At 39.5% G+C, this 13327-nt stretch overlaps 1 protein-coding gene across 2 annotated transcripts; it reads left to right on the top strand.

Moving 5' to 3' along the window:
• Positions 1-223: 223 nt before the first annotated feature.
• On the top strand, positions 224-8104 carry LOC125898016 (uncharacterized). 2 transcript variants are annotated; one of them, XR_007450549.1, is made up of 4 exons: positions 224-1212; positions 1592-1728; positions 2157-2325; positions 7340-8104. XR_007450549.1 is itself a non-coding variant. In XM_049591620.1 (3 exons), the coding sequence occupies exons 1-3, from the start codon at positions 762-764 to the stop codon at positions 7467-7469; spliced, it is 750 nt and encodes a 249-aa protein (XP_049447577.1). In that variant the 5' UTR covers positions 224-761; the 3' UTR covers positions 7470-8104. The 2 variants fall into 2 exon arrangements, 1 of the variants encoding a protein (XP_049447577.1); XM_049591620.1 differs by lacking the exon at positions 1592-1728.
• Positions 8105-13327: the final 5223 nt, after the last annotated feature.

Genomic DNA, 13327 nt, shown 5'->3' on the forward strand with positions numbered 1-13327 from the left:
GACCGGACCCATGGGTGTTGAAGCCTGGACTCGGCGCGTCTCATTAGCATTAAGTCTTGGCCCGAACACGGCCAAAAAAAGAGGAAAAATAACCCAAGTCATTTCTATATAGTTTCGGCCCGAACCAGCATCCCGAAAGTGGAAAAAGGCTCCATGAAAACCCACCTATTATTTCATAACAGCTAATGTTCTCTGTGTACTCTTCAGGTGGTTACAGCTCAGCAACTGCAAGTTCACCGCGGTCAACAAGTAGTTCAAGTATGGATATCACACCTCGTCGACTGTCTGACAACAGCTGACATTTTAAATTTCAAATTCCTTGGCAGAAAATTCCATCTGAGATCATCAGAAAGCTGGAAACAAGAAAGCGGCCAACAAAAAGCGAGAGACTTGAAATCATACGGCTCATTGTCAGTGAAATCTTAACCGTGTGCCCAACACCTGGGAAGAAACATCAGTGAGATAGCAAGGAAGATGACAAAGGCCTACCCTGTGGCATTTACTGATGTCATTGAAGGTGAAGTTGTAGGCAGTGGGTATAACTCACTCACCAAACAGATGGTCAGCAGAGTGGATAACCTTAAGAGAAGAAACACTTCACTTTCCTTAAAGAGACAAGTTATAAGCAGCAGTGAAGGAGAGGATACCCCACCTCAGAAAAGAAGACAAGACACTTACGGGTGTATAAACTGGCAAGCAACACGGCTGCCACCTGATGAAACTCCTGAATCCCAGAAACATGCACAAGAAGAGTTAAAAAAATGTGGAGAGAAAGATGCTGTGACAGCAAAACCATTGAGAAAATGATGAGAGCCACTTTCTTCACTCAGAGAAAAGACATTATCAGTGGGACTGAGACTTCTGACTTGACAAAGGAATGGCCATATCTGTTTGAGACAACTGGCATGAAGACTCATTTTAAAGAGCTTACAGGCGTGGACATGGAAGACAAAAACATAGCAAATAAATGTGCCAGAGTTATTTCATTTCTTAAATCTAGTGACAAGACAGGGAAGATGGAGACCATCTTCAGGGAAATGGAAACATCAAGCAAAAACGTTGCAGATGTGAATGTTGCAGCGTTTCTTCCACTGCTCCTCAAGTACTTCAATGAAGAAGAAGAACAGATGTTCTACAAAGTGGATCAAACAACCTTGCCCTCTGAAGTGGACTGTGCTGAACTTCCAAGTACACCATGTATTGTTGTGTGTGGTATGAATATTTGTCTTTCTCTATTCTATTTACATTTAAGATACTGTTATTTTAGTATTGTGATAACTTCATTGAACAGCTTATTTTCTGTGCATGATAACTCTTTACAGTATGGAAAGTTAAAGTTTTGGATTTACACTTCTTGATTGGGTTATTGTCTGATTGGTTGTTGGTCATTGTGGTTGTAGCTATTCTCAGCTTGATAGTATTTTAGACCATTCCTAAGATTTACCCATTTACTGCATCTGTATCCTGAAATATATTTATGCATTGATAATAATGATGTGAAGCCTGCAGAGTTACTGTAGTTCAGGCAGACTACTCAAGTTGCGCTCATCCTGATCAGCTGATCAGTCGCATGTTCCCCTCACCCCAACAGGTTGTGATATTTAAACCCTCCAGCTTACCTGCTCATTCCTGGCTATTCTGCTGCTGCTGCTGCTGCTGTCACCGCTGCTCTGTTGCTGCCTGTGTTTTGCCATTGCGTTTGCTGCTGCTGCTTGTACTGCTCCTGAGGTACTGCACCTCCCCAGCATCCACCTGTGGGCTCTGTTTCTATGATCCTCTGTGGGGTCTGCTGTTCATTCCTTGTAATGTCTGTCAAGCAGATCATTATTCAGGGAATGAATAAACTGAGACAGAGCCTGATGGCAAACCTGCTGCAGCCATGTTCAAGAACCCTATGCTGTGCTTCAGCTTGCCATGCTTAAGCTCAATAATTTATTTTTCTCACTTCAGAGTTGTCTGACTGAACTAATAATACTTCAAACCACAATATATTAAAACAAAAAAACAGAAAACTATTACTACCATTACTTTGATTGTTACTGATGTACTGGACTCAGTTGTAACATAATTTCATTTAGTTGTTGTTGGAGTTGTGGTCCTTTGGCTCAGTTTGTCACAAAAATCTTCCCCTTTTCTCTTGTCCTTGTACACAACAGGAAACTCGACTTTGGCAGCGGAGAATTTCATGCTGTCTGCGGACCAGACCATTGTGAATGGCCACATCAGAATCTTCAGTGATGCTCTTATGCTGATGTTTGGTTCATACTACTGTATGAACATATCTTACCCAGCAGCCCAAGCATCAACTTTGGAGTTCTTACAGAGGTAAGACAGCACTAGTCAATTTAATACATCAAAATAAGATATATAATGCACATAAAACTGAGAACTGCTCAAGTGCTGAAATGATTAGTACAGGGGTTCCCAAACTTTGTCAACTCAGGGCCCACTTGAAAATCTCAAAAATTTTTTGCAGCCCACCTCCACCCTCATTAACAATACAGAGGCCTAATAACATGATTTCAGTGCACTTTTTTTAATCTTAATGATTAAGATAAAACAGTCAGGACTGAACTGAAAGTAGCAGGAAGCTCCAAAGTCACAAACGCCACATGCTGATGCTGCCTGTTCATGGAGCATCCTGACTGAATCCTGAAGAAACCAGGGAATGGCTTCAGTGTGGGAGGATGAGTTCACTTTCATGTCCACTGAGGGTGGGACAGTTCACTAATGCACAGTATGGTTTGATTTACATTGTTATTGTTTTCCCTTTCCAGAAACACCATACTATTATTACATTTTATTCAAAGTAAAGATGGTCATCTGTAAAATATTAAATTACTACCTGAAGTGAGAAGGATGATGCAGCTGTAGGCATCTACATCTGTTATCATAGTTAAATCTCCTTCTATGGTTCTTGGTGAATATTTAGCATTTTTATTCTTAAAGTTTATTGCTCTGACTCACAGTTCACGTCAGCTCAGGTGATCTTCAGGTTATTGTTTCACTTCACCGCTCTGACGCGACGCCCCGTATGTGTGTCCGTGTGTGTGCACGCGGCACTGACACACACAGACACACATGCTGTTACACGCTGCATCTGCAGTAGTCTTAACGCCTGTTCTTCATGCCATAGACTAGCCAAAATATGAGACGTTACCACAGAATTAGCGACACAAGCAGCTCAGTGTTTACACAATCAGAGTTTTCTCTTCCACTTTCTTACCATCGTATCATCAACGCTGCTCCTCACAGCAGCAAATGATGCTGCTGGAGCCTCCTCTGTCTCCTCTACACTGACCTGCTGCTCTACTGGACACTCAACCCTCCGCCTCCAACACCAACAACAAAAAAAAAAAAAATTTCACTGGGTCTCCGATGCAAGGCTTCAAACATATGACGACCCGAGACAGGCAAACTGACCGGGCCAGACTTATTTCATGAACCGCTCCACACATTCATGTCACTTTAGTTGCCATCAGCTCCACTTTCACTCATTTCCTCACTCTTTTCCAACTTTCACTCTTGCTCCCTTACGGTTTAGCTGCAGCTCAAACTATACACGCTCACAACAGGAGGCGGTGTATCCTATGTGCAGCCCTCTTTTATATACAGTCTATGGTGCAGCAACAGACGGCAGAGTGACAGGCTGCTGTCGTATTTATTTCTGCCATGTGATATCGAGGAAATCATAGCCAATAATTGTGATCGCGATCCTGATTGAAGATCGTTTTATCGCCCAGTCTCTCTTTTTTTTTTTTTTTTTTGTTTATTCAACAAAAATCATACTATTTTGAAAATGATTTTGGCGGCCCATCTGCAATACCCGCGGCCCACAGTTTGGGAATCACAGGATTAGTAGATTGATAGATAAATAAAAAAAACAATTAACCCAGTAAAAACAACTGCTCTAAAAACTCTTGCCTTGCTGAGGTAATCTGTTGTACCGCCTGCAGTAGCACCTCAGCGTTGGAGTTCCAGGAGCAGCCATAGGCTGAACATTTGAAAATTTTGAACATTGTAAATTGAAATTGAAATGAATTTGTATACAAAATGTACAGAAAGGTAAAATCATCAAGTTTTGAAAAAGTATTGCAATTTCATTTTGTCTTTAATGTTATTATCTTATATTATCTTTGTAATATGATTATCTTATATAATGTTATTACTATCCTAAAACATTCTCCAGGTCCTCTGTAACTCTGTAGGACTTATTTCCACCCTGCCCAGCAGCAGTACTGTGGCGAACGGTCCCTAACTGCGGGGAGAACGGAGCAGGCTTCCCCGGAGGTCCGCCGCTTTTCCCGGTCACTCTTCTCCACACTTTGGGCTCTAGTTTTGCAGACCGGGCGAGGCGGGGGCGCAGTGCACCTGCGCTTTGCCAACTGGGTGTGGCCAGGTGGATTTTGCAAGTTTGGCACACCGTGCACGCTGACGCAGCTACTCGTCTGTCCCACCTCCATCCCTCCTACCTGCGCAAGTCGGAAAGAGGGAAGAGAGAAAGCGTGGAGTGGGTTTTACACACACATCACACCAATCAAATGTGCCCCTCTCCTCGCCTTTAAATGTGCCACACAAAGGCGTAATGAGAGTTTACTCAATTCGCCATGGCAGAAGAAAGCAGCAGCGTCAGACGGCCAAACTTCTCCCAGGAGGAAACTTATGTTTTGGTCCGGGAGGTCTGCTCGCAGTGTCCGAATATACGGAACTGTGAGCAGACCTCCACGGGCTGATGATGCAAAGGTAGCCCGGGAGGAGGTCACCATAATTGTAAATCAATGATGCGTTTCTCTCGTGCGCACGCGCGCTCTCTCTTTCTCTCTTGTAGTCTCACTCTGTTTCTTTTCTTTTGACTTTTCTAAGATGACAGATGCTGAATATATACTCCCTATCTGATGCTGTGGCTGTTTGTGGTTGGCTGAGAGGGATGTGAACTCTCTAGTTTGCAGCTGTTTAATCAAATCAGGTTGGGTTTCCATTACGCGTGCCAAACGGTGCCAAACGGTGCCAATCCCCTTTGATCTGACATCAGATGTGACGGGACAGTCGATATAGAGATACATTTATGTGCTGATTGCAGATAGTTGCATTGAATAGTGTTTTTTGGGTATTTATTGCATCGTTAATGTGCCTGACATTCTGGAAACCTGCCTGTGAGGTTTTGGTGACATGTGCGCACCAAAGCCAAACTTCGGCTTACACCGGCTGCGCTCCCCCTGCGCTGACAGTAGATCTGGTTTCAGATCGAAACTAGCTCTGCGCGGGGTGCACCACCCTGCGCTGCACCGGGAAACTAGAGCCCTTTGACTTATTTCCACCCAGCCGACAGTGGGACTTAGATTCATTGTGCCGACAGTGGCTTGGAAAACCGCCCATAACCGTGTCACACGGGGAAGAGGGAAGGCAGCTGGAGTTCCTCCAACATTTGAGGTTAGATTATCATATATTTTTATTGACAAAAATATAGGCTGCTTCGGCTGATTTTTTTTTTTTTTTTTTATGCGCACATGTGCCCCTAAATATTTTTTACAGTTCACACACACGTATTTTTAGTGGAGTGAAACGCTCGCACTGTCGAGCGCTGGATCTGACAGCCTGAGCACATTGGCACAAAATGCTACGGCGTTCGAGATATTATTTATATCATGAGAAGTCAATACTTTCGGCAACCTAAATCTTTTATTTAGAAACTATGGCGGGTCAAATTAAACTATGGCGGACCGCCATAGTTTCGTGAATTAATGGGAAACGCTGCGCTCCTGGTTCTTCACGGAGCAGAAACCAGAGCTCTCCCAGCACACTTTACAGGTGTTGGTCATAATAGGAAGCTTTGATGTATCTATATCTGTTGGTCACAATGTGGCACATTCACACACCTTTCAATTCATGATCCATCTTTGGGCGATTTTTTTTTTTTTTTAATTTGGATAAATTGGGGGAATGCTTGGAGATTTGTGGAGGTGCAGGTGCTTTACTTTCAGCGTACATGCAGAGCAGGAAAGCCTGACCGCCTGCAGCGCACGAGCACTCATGCCAGGAGACAAGTCACTCAGACCGGACAGGAGCCAGCACTGCCACGAGGAGGCCCCACTAGGAGGTGGAGTTGGGTCGCGGAGAGCACCAGCATGGAGCTACCAAGATGACAGGCCGCCCCCCAGCTGAAGACGGACTTGTGTTGTGGATATTTCTCAGTGGGCTGAAGTTAGTTTACTGTGTGGCTCAGCCGTTAGATAACGTTACTAACCTCTGAGACTGAAGGGACATGACTGAAGATGGTGCTGTCTCCCGCCTGGTCTGGGCGACTTGTCTCCTGCCGTGAGTGCTTGCAGTCTGCAGGCGGTCGGCAGGCAGATCTCCGGTCAGGCTTTTCTGCTGTGCATGTAGGCTGAAAGTAAAGCACCTGCACTTCCACAAGTCACCAAGCATTTCCTGAATTTATCTAAATATCACAATAACAAAATGATAAAATCAAAAACTTCATTTTAATGTTCTGTTTTTATTGTAAGAGAAAAACAACCTTGTTTTCTCTTTTTCTGATTTGGTTATGAAATGGAATAATGAAAGATCGACCCATACATGGAGTAGGACAATGTATTATTGACCTTTTGAATTTTTTTTATAATAAAATTTCAAGAATTTATGTAAAATTAAGTCATTTGATATCACAAGGGAGAGTTATGACTAAAAAAATGAGTGAACAATGGCCCCTACTGGATGAAAATGGTCCGAACTGTACCTCAGAGTTCATTTTTGTTTTTCAGATTTTCAGACTGGCTATGTCTCTTATTTATCCTTGATTCATGCTCATGTCAAGTTATAGAAACGGGTGCTTGTTAATGCTTATTTATGAAATAAGGACAAAACAAAACTGAAATACCCAAGAAACCTTTGAGTAGCAGATCCTCCTGACCGAAGTTACATTCTTCTCCCTGAAATAGTATTTGCAATAATAATAATAATAATAATGGCTTGGATTTATATAGCGCTTTTCACGGCACCCAAAGCGCTTTACAGAAACCATCATTCATTCATACACATTCTCACCGGTGGTGGTAAGCTACGTTTGTAGCCACAGCTGCCCTAGGGCAGACTAACGGAAGCGTGGCTGTCATTTTGCGCCAAACAGCCCCTCCGACCACCACCAAACATTCATACACATTCATACACAATACTCGCATCTTTTCATTACATCACTGTTCCACAGTGCCCTGTATGTCCAAACACTCTTTCACAAGCAAGCTCTGTCTACACTGTTGTGTAACCTTATTGCAAATGTATGAAAACATTAAATTAAAATACAGTCCACAGGTACTGAAGTTGTTGTTTTTTCATTTGACAGGTGCCTCTTCAAGATAAATCCAGACAAGGGATCAAAAGTGGAGCGGAACGCCACCAGAAAACAACTCGCAGTCAGTCCAAAGGTTCTCACACTGATCACCAAAATTGCAGACTACGAGTGGAGGGAATAAGAAGTGCTCCAAGTTATGGATACTTTGTCCAAGTTATAGACTGTTATATCCAGTGAGGTTTCATGTAAGCTATTTGTTATGTAGCTTTGTTATCAATGTTGTGGATGTATAATTACTTGACCAACTTATGGATGCCTTGGATAGAGTATAGATTCATTTCCAGTGAGGTTTGACGAAGTTTGTAATCAATGTTGTGGATGTATGGTTACTTGACCAGGTCATGGTGCCTTGGATTAAGTATGGATTCATTTCCAGTGAGGTTTAATGCAGGTTTGTAATCCATGTTGTGGATGTATGGTGACTTGACCAAGTTATGGATGCTTTGAATGTTGCTGTAAGTTGGTAACTCAACTTTTTTTTTTTTTTTTTTCTTTCATTTCCAATTCAGTTGAATTTTAATAGCTAGCTTTTGTTTTTTTTGTATGAGAACCAGACAGTCATTTTAATTTAATTGATTTTTGAATTTTGCTGTAATAATGGTTACCCGTTAAGTTAAATAAAAATACTGAGAATGGGAAATTGTAGCTGTTCTTGTTCAGCTTAGTCTCATTCAAACACAACAGTTCGTTTAAGCCCCTTTTCCCACTGGCCAAAAACCAGTTTAAACCATTTAAAATTAAAATAATTCTGGCATAATTATATAGGTGAGCATAGTTTTTTAAGTTGAAAGTCCATTAAATATACAGAAAATCTATGTAAAAGAACACAAAAAACTAAATTTACAATAAACAGTAAATTGTTGCAATTGTAAACCCAATATCTAGTTTTTCAACAGCTTTTTGACATGTTTTGAAAGATGAATCACATTATTTTGTGTGTCGTATACTGTTATATTACATCAAAAATAGATTATTATACAACCTCTTCACATAAAATAATGTCATTAAAACCAACTAATAACAGCACATTTCTGTAAGTTTAAGCATTATTATTCATATTACAATGTTTATTTACCATCTTTATAGGTAGTTTCATTGTTTTAAAATGTAAAATGTTTGTAATTAAATGTTAAAAAAACGTAAAATAACTAAATATACATTTGATGTGATCTGAAGTTAACAGTAAATTGTTGTAATTGTAAACCCAATATCTAGTTTTTCAACAGTTTTTTGACATGTTTTGAAAGATGAATCACATTATTTTGTGTGTCGTATACTGTTATATTACATCAAATATGGGTGGTGGTAAGAAATAAACTATTACCTTCTCTGCATTGTTGCCCAGTAGTATAACAAGCACGGCAGGAATAGATCCTTAATGACACATGTACCCTGCATGATCACAGACATAGGGGTGGGAATTGATACAGTTTTATGTATACCATCGCAATTATAGATTCTGCTTATCAATTTAATTCGAAACCGATTCCCTTTTAGATGTTTCCTGATTTATGTTTAGAAAATAGAAGTCCTTAGTATTTGTGCTCTGATCAACAAGTAAAATGAATATCAGCTCTGCAGTTGTATGATTGAATCCTCCTGTTGTACTGAATCAGCCTTCCTCATCAGTTTGTACAAATGATATCAAATTCTGGGCTAGGTTGACAAATGTTTCAGTATGTTGCTGCTGTTTTCACTCTTACTTAAAAACACACATTCACCATCCTGAGATCATCCTCAGCACTCAGATCTAGACAATAGTCATTTATAAGGGTATTGTTAAGCACAAAGGAAAATTACATTAATTGCGGTTCCCATTTGAAAACAATTCTGAGCTTGGCCCCATTCTTGATCCTCATCCCGGTAGGCACAGTCGGATATGGTAGGCACAGTCGGATATAGAGAATAATTAAATCAATGTACCGCTATCAAGGTTACTTCTTAAAAGCGTTGTTGCTAACTTTTATGTAATCTACTTTTAATCTTTATTTTTTGTTGTTTCCAAAGCATACCATCTGAAGTTTGTTTTCTTGTGTTGCAGGAAGCCATGCAGTGGCACCTCCTGCGTAGGGTCAGGGATAGAGTTGCCTCTATCCTTAACAGACAACCCACTGACTACGAATACCTGCACTTTGTTTGTGCTCAGGAGCTGCAGTTTCTTCGAGCTGGAGCATCATATATGGACATTCCTGATAGTGTTTTACTTAGTCTTCAGCAGCTGTCTAACATTGTTAGCGGCTATCTGTCACAGAGGTAGCTGTGACTGAATTAAGAGGCAGTATCGGACGACCTCAGATAACCATAGAAAGCCAGACTCTATTAGATATGCTTAGCACTGGGTTACCCCTGACTTCTTTGTCCGACCTCCATGGAATTTCGAGGTCAACCTCTTTACAGGAGGATGAAAGACAATAACCTTTCTGTCAGGAAATGTTATTCTGACATAACAGATGATGTGCTTGATCAGAAAGTTAGGTCTATCAAAGCACAAATGCCCCATGCAGGTTATAGACTTATCAAAGGTTCTCTTGAAGCATCGGGGCATCGCATTCCATGGAGATGGGTTAGGAGGTCATTGCAGCGTGTGGATGGTGCCAGAGTCATTTCCAGGATGATCCAGCTGTTTTAGATCACCAGAAGGACATACTCTGTTCCTGCTCCCCTGTCTCTCGTCCATATTGACACAAACCACAAGTTGATAAGGTATATTGTTCATTCTCCAACTGACCTATTTCAAGGCTATTTTTGATTTTATTTAATTCAGTCAATATACAGCCTGAACCATTAACTTTTTTAGGTACAACATTGTAGTTTTTGGAGCAATCGATGGCTTTTCACAGAAGGTATTTATTTTTTTCTTTTTCAATCTATAATTTAGTCTATGTCTTGTTGAAGTACTATACAAAGGCTCTGCTTTGTTCTAGATCTTTTACTTGGATACAGCCGGGAACAATAAAGCAGAAACAGCTTTTGGATTTTTCATGGAGGGGGTGCAGAAACACGGGTGGCCATCCAGGCAAGTGCTCAAAACTGTGTGTTTAGAAGAGAGATGGAGTTTTTGGTCATTTAAAAAAGGAGATATCAAGATCAAGATATTTTTCAATAAGAGGGCAACATGGTGTTTTATCCCTACTTTTATCCATACATATATATATATATATATAAATATTAATATATATATATATATATATATATATATATATATAAATATATATATATATATATATATTTATAAATCAATGTTGCAAGCACCCATGCCAGAACCAGACCTGGTACAGGTATGTACAAAGTCATTAAAGTAAATAGTACAAAGGGTTAGATGAGAAGTCAAAACTACTTCTATATCTAAAGAAAATTATTTTTTTTGTCGTTTATTGTAACCCACATAATAGTTTCCATTAAGTATAAGGCCATTTCAAGCCTTTGTCTTTTTGATAGTTACAGTGAAAAAAATCTGTTATTGTGGTTTTGAAGCTGGATGGCAAAATTATTTAAAACAAAAGTGAAAGGCCTGAAACATCTTTGTTTCTGTAATGAGTCTATAATACGTTATGATCTCTCTCAAATGACACTAAATAAAACCACAATTTTCAGATAACACAGCATTTAAGTAGAGACATTACTTCACTTGCTTGCAGTCACTGTACCTCTTATTTATGAATGAATATTTGACATTACAGATCCAGCAAACAGAAGAGCAGCGACCTTGACACCGGTGAACACGGGGTGGTTGTTCTAGACCTCCAATGCCCCCTGTCAGAGGAAAGACTTTCAGCACTACAACAAATAAATCCAAATGCTGAGTCCTCAAGTTTTGGTGGGGACATCTATCTGCAGGCTCTCAATGTTGCCTGTAGTGTATAAAATCTAGAAGACAGTCGTGAAAGCAGCTGGTTGGACCAAAGTGAAATATCATTTTATTTTTTTATGAAACAGATTAGAATAAATTCACATGATTCACATCAAGTAGTTTGACTTTTATTTGAACAGCTGAGATTTACAGTCAATTTACCTTCAAACCTGCATAGTTATAGGCAAACTTTTCTCACATGCCTAAAACTCTTATACAGTGCTGTATATACAATACATTTTAACTTGGAAACAATGGTGACAGAATAGTCACAACAAACACTTAAAAATCAACTGTGGTAAAAAAAAAAAAACAACCAATTTTTTTTAACCAAAGAAAATACACATGCCTTTCAGAAACTAGACTCTGTCGAAGCGAACACCAAATTTAATGGCAGTAAGCAGATTAGTTTTAAAGGACTCATAATTCCCCAAATGGGCTGTTGGAAGTGTGATGGTGTTGGTGCAGGCACTAACAATAGGATAACATATGGTGTGGCCTGGCATGTGCTCCACACAGTTGTGGTCAAATCTTATGGCTATTTTAAATTGCTCTCTCTCAGAGACAAACAGATGTCTGTGAGCCTGCCCAGTCATCCACTGCATCACTGCAGGAACGGACAGAGTTTCTCCATCCTCGTTTTCTGGTTGTGCATCTTTAAATGTAAAGAAAATACACGTGTCTTAGTCTGAAGTTAGAGACATTATAATTTTTTTTTAAATCAGGCAATCTTTTAACATAGCACATATTTATAAGGCAAACTGGGAAACTACAACAAAACAATAACATTGATGAAACTTGAATTTTCCTGGCCAGCAGTATGGTTGCCAGATCATAAATATGTTTTCTCCATGTTAGTGTTTAGTTCAAAGACCATTTTAAATTGTTGCTAAATAAATACCTTGAATCTGTGTACCTCATAACAAAGGCTATAAAATCTGGATATCAAGTCATGGAGCATTTAGTCCCTTTTTCAAGTTGAAGAAGCTTTATCCAACTTCCTTTGAGGACCAGAACTTCTGTAAAATGACAAGTTCAAGAAGGAAATCTTGAAAATATTCCAGAATTTTGGACTCCTCCTTGTGTTTTCCTGAGCCATGTGGACTCATGTCTGGGGCAAGGTGTGACAGGATATAATGTGAATCCACCTGTGAACAAAAAAGTAAGGCAAATAAGATCAAGACCAAATATCACACATACACAGAATCCTAATGTGGGGGTATTACTACAGATGCAAGGGATGCAATTCTGCTGGATGCTGCTCCCTTCTGCTGATATGCAAATATTAATACTTAATAAAAAAAAAATAATAATTTTGTAATGTTCACTGACCACTTCATACATCGCATCTCTACAATCCAACAACTCTGCCAAATACATATTCTCCCCCCCCAAAATTAACACAAAATTGAAATACCTTCTCTCTGAAATAAAAAAATGTTATATTTGATTGCATTAGATTGTATAGATGTACCTAATGAAGTGATGAGTGTATAATTATTTTACCCTTTATAAGACTTAAAATAAACATTGTGTATCAATGATATGTAAATACCATTTAGCCTATGAAGACAAGAATATTAAATGGCAATAATTTAAATAAATTCAACACACCTTCTCATCGCATCCTGTCACAAAAAGATCATGACATTCTTTCGGCTTTCGCTGCGTGACTTCGATCAGATTGTACACCTTAAGGCCCTCACGGATCTGTTGCAGCATCAGTATACGTTTTGTTGTCATATGCAGACCAACAGCCCTTCAAAGGAAATGTATAAAATGTAATGTAATGACAATAAACATGACGTTATACAGCACTGTAAGTTATAGGCAGATGTGAAAAGTTTAATTGTAAGATTTGATGCTGTTTGGAAGGCAAAGGGCAGCCATACTAAATATTCATATGATTTAGATTTTTCTCTCGTAAACTGATGAAAAAAATAAACCATTAATATGTGTTTTTGAAGTATTCTTACTTAACAAATTTGGAAAAAAAGCCAAAAACTTTTGTAAAAATTTGCATCCAAACTTGATGGTAAATGGACTGCTTTAACACTGTGCTTTTTTTGTCCACTTGACCATTCAAGCATTTCACACACGCATTCCTATCCTGCTGGCAATGACTGACT

The sequence above is a fragment of the Epinephelus fuscoguttatus genome, linkage group LG12 (genome assembly GCF_011397635.1).
Source record: "Epinephelus fuscoguttatus linkage group LG12, E.fuscoguttatus.final_Chr_v1".
Classification (NCBI taxonomy): domain Eukaryota; kingdom Metazoa; phylum Chordata; class Actinopteri; order Perciformes; family Serranidae; genus Epinephelus; species Epinephelus fuscoguttatus.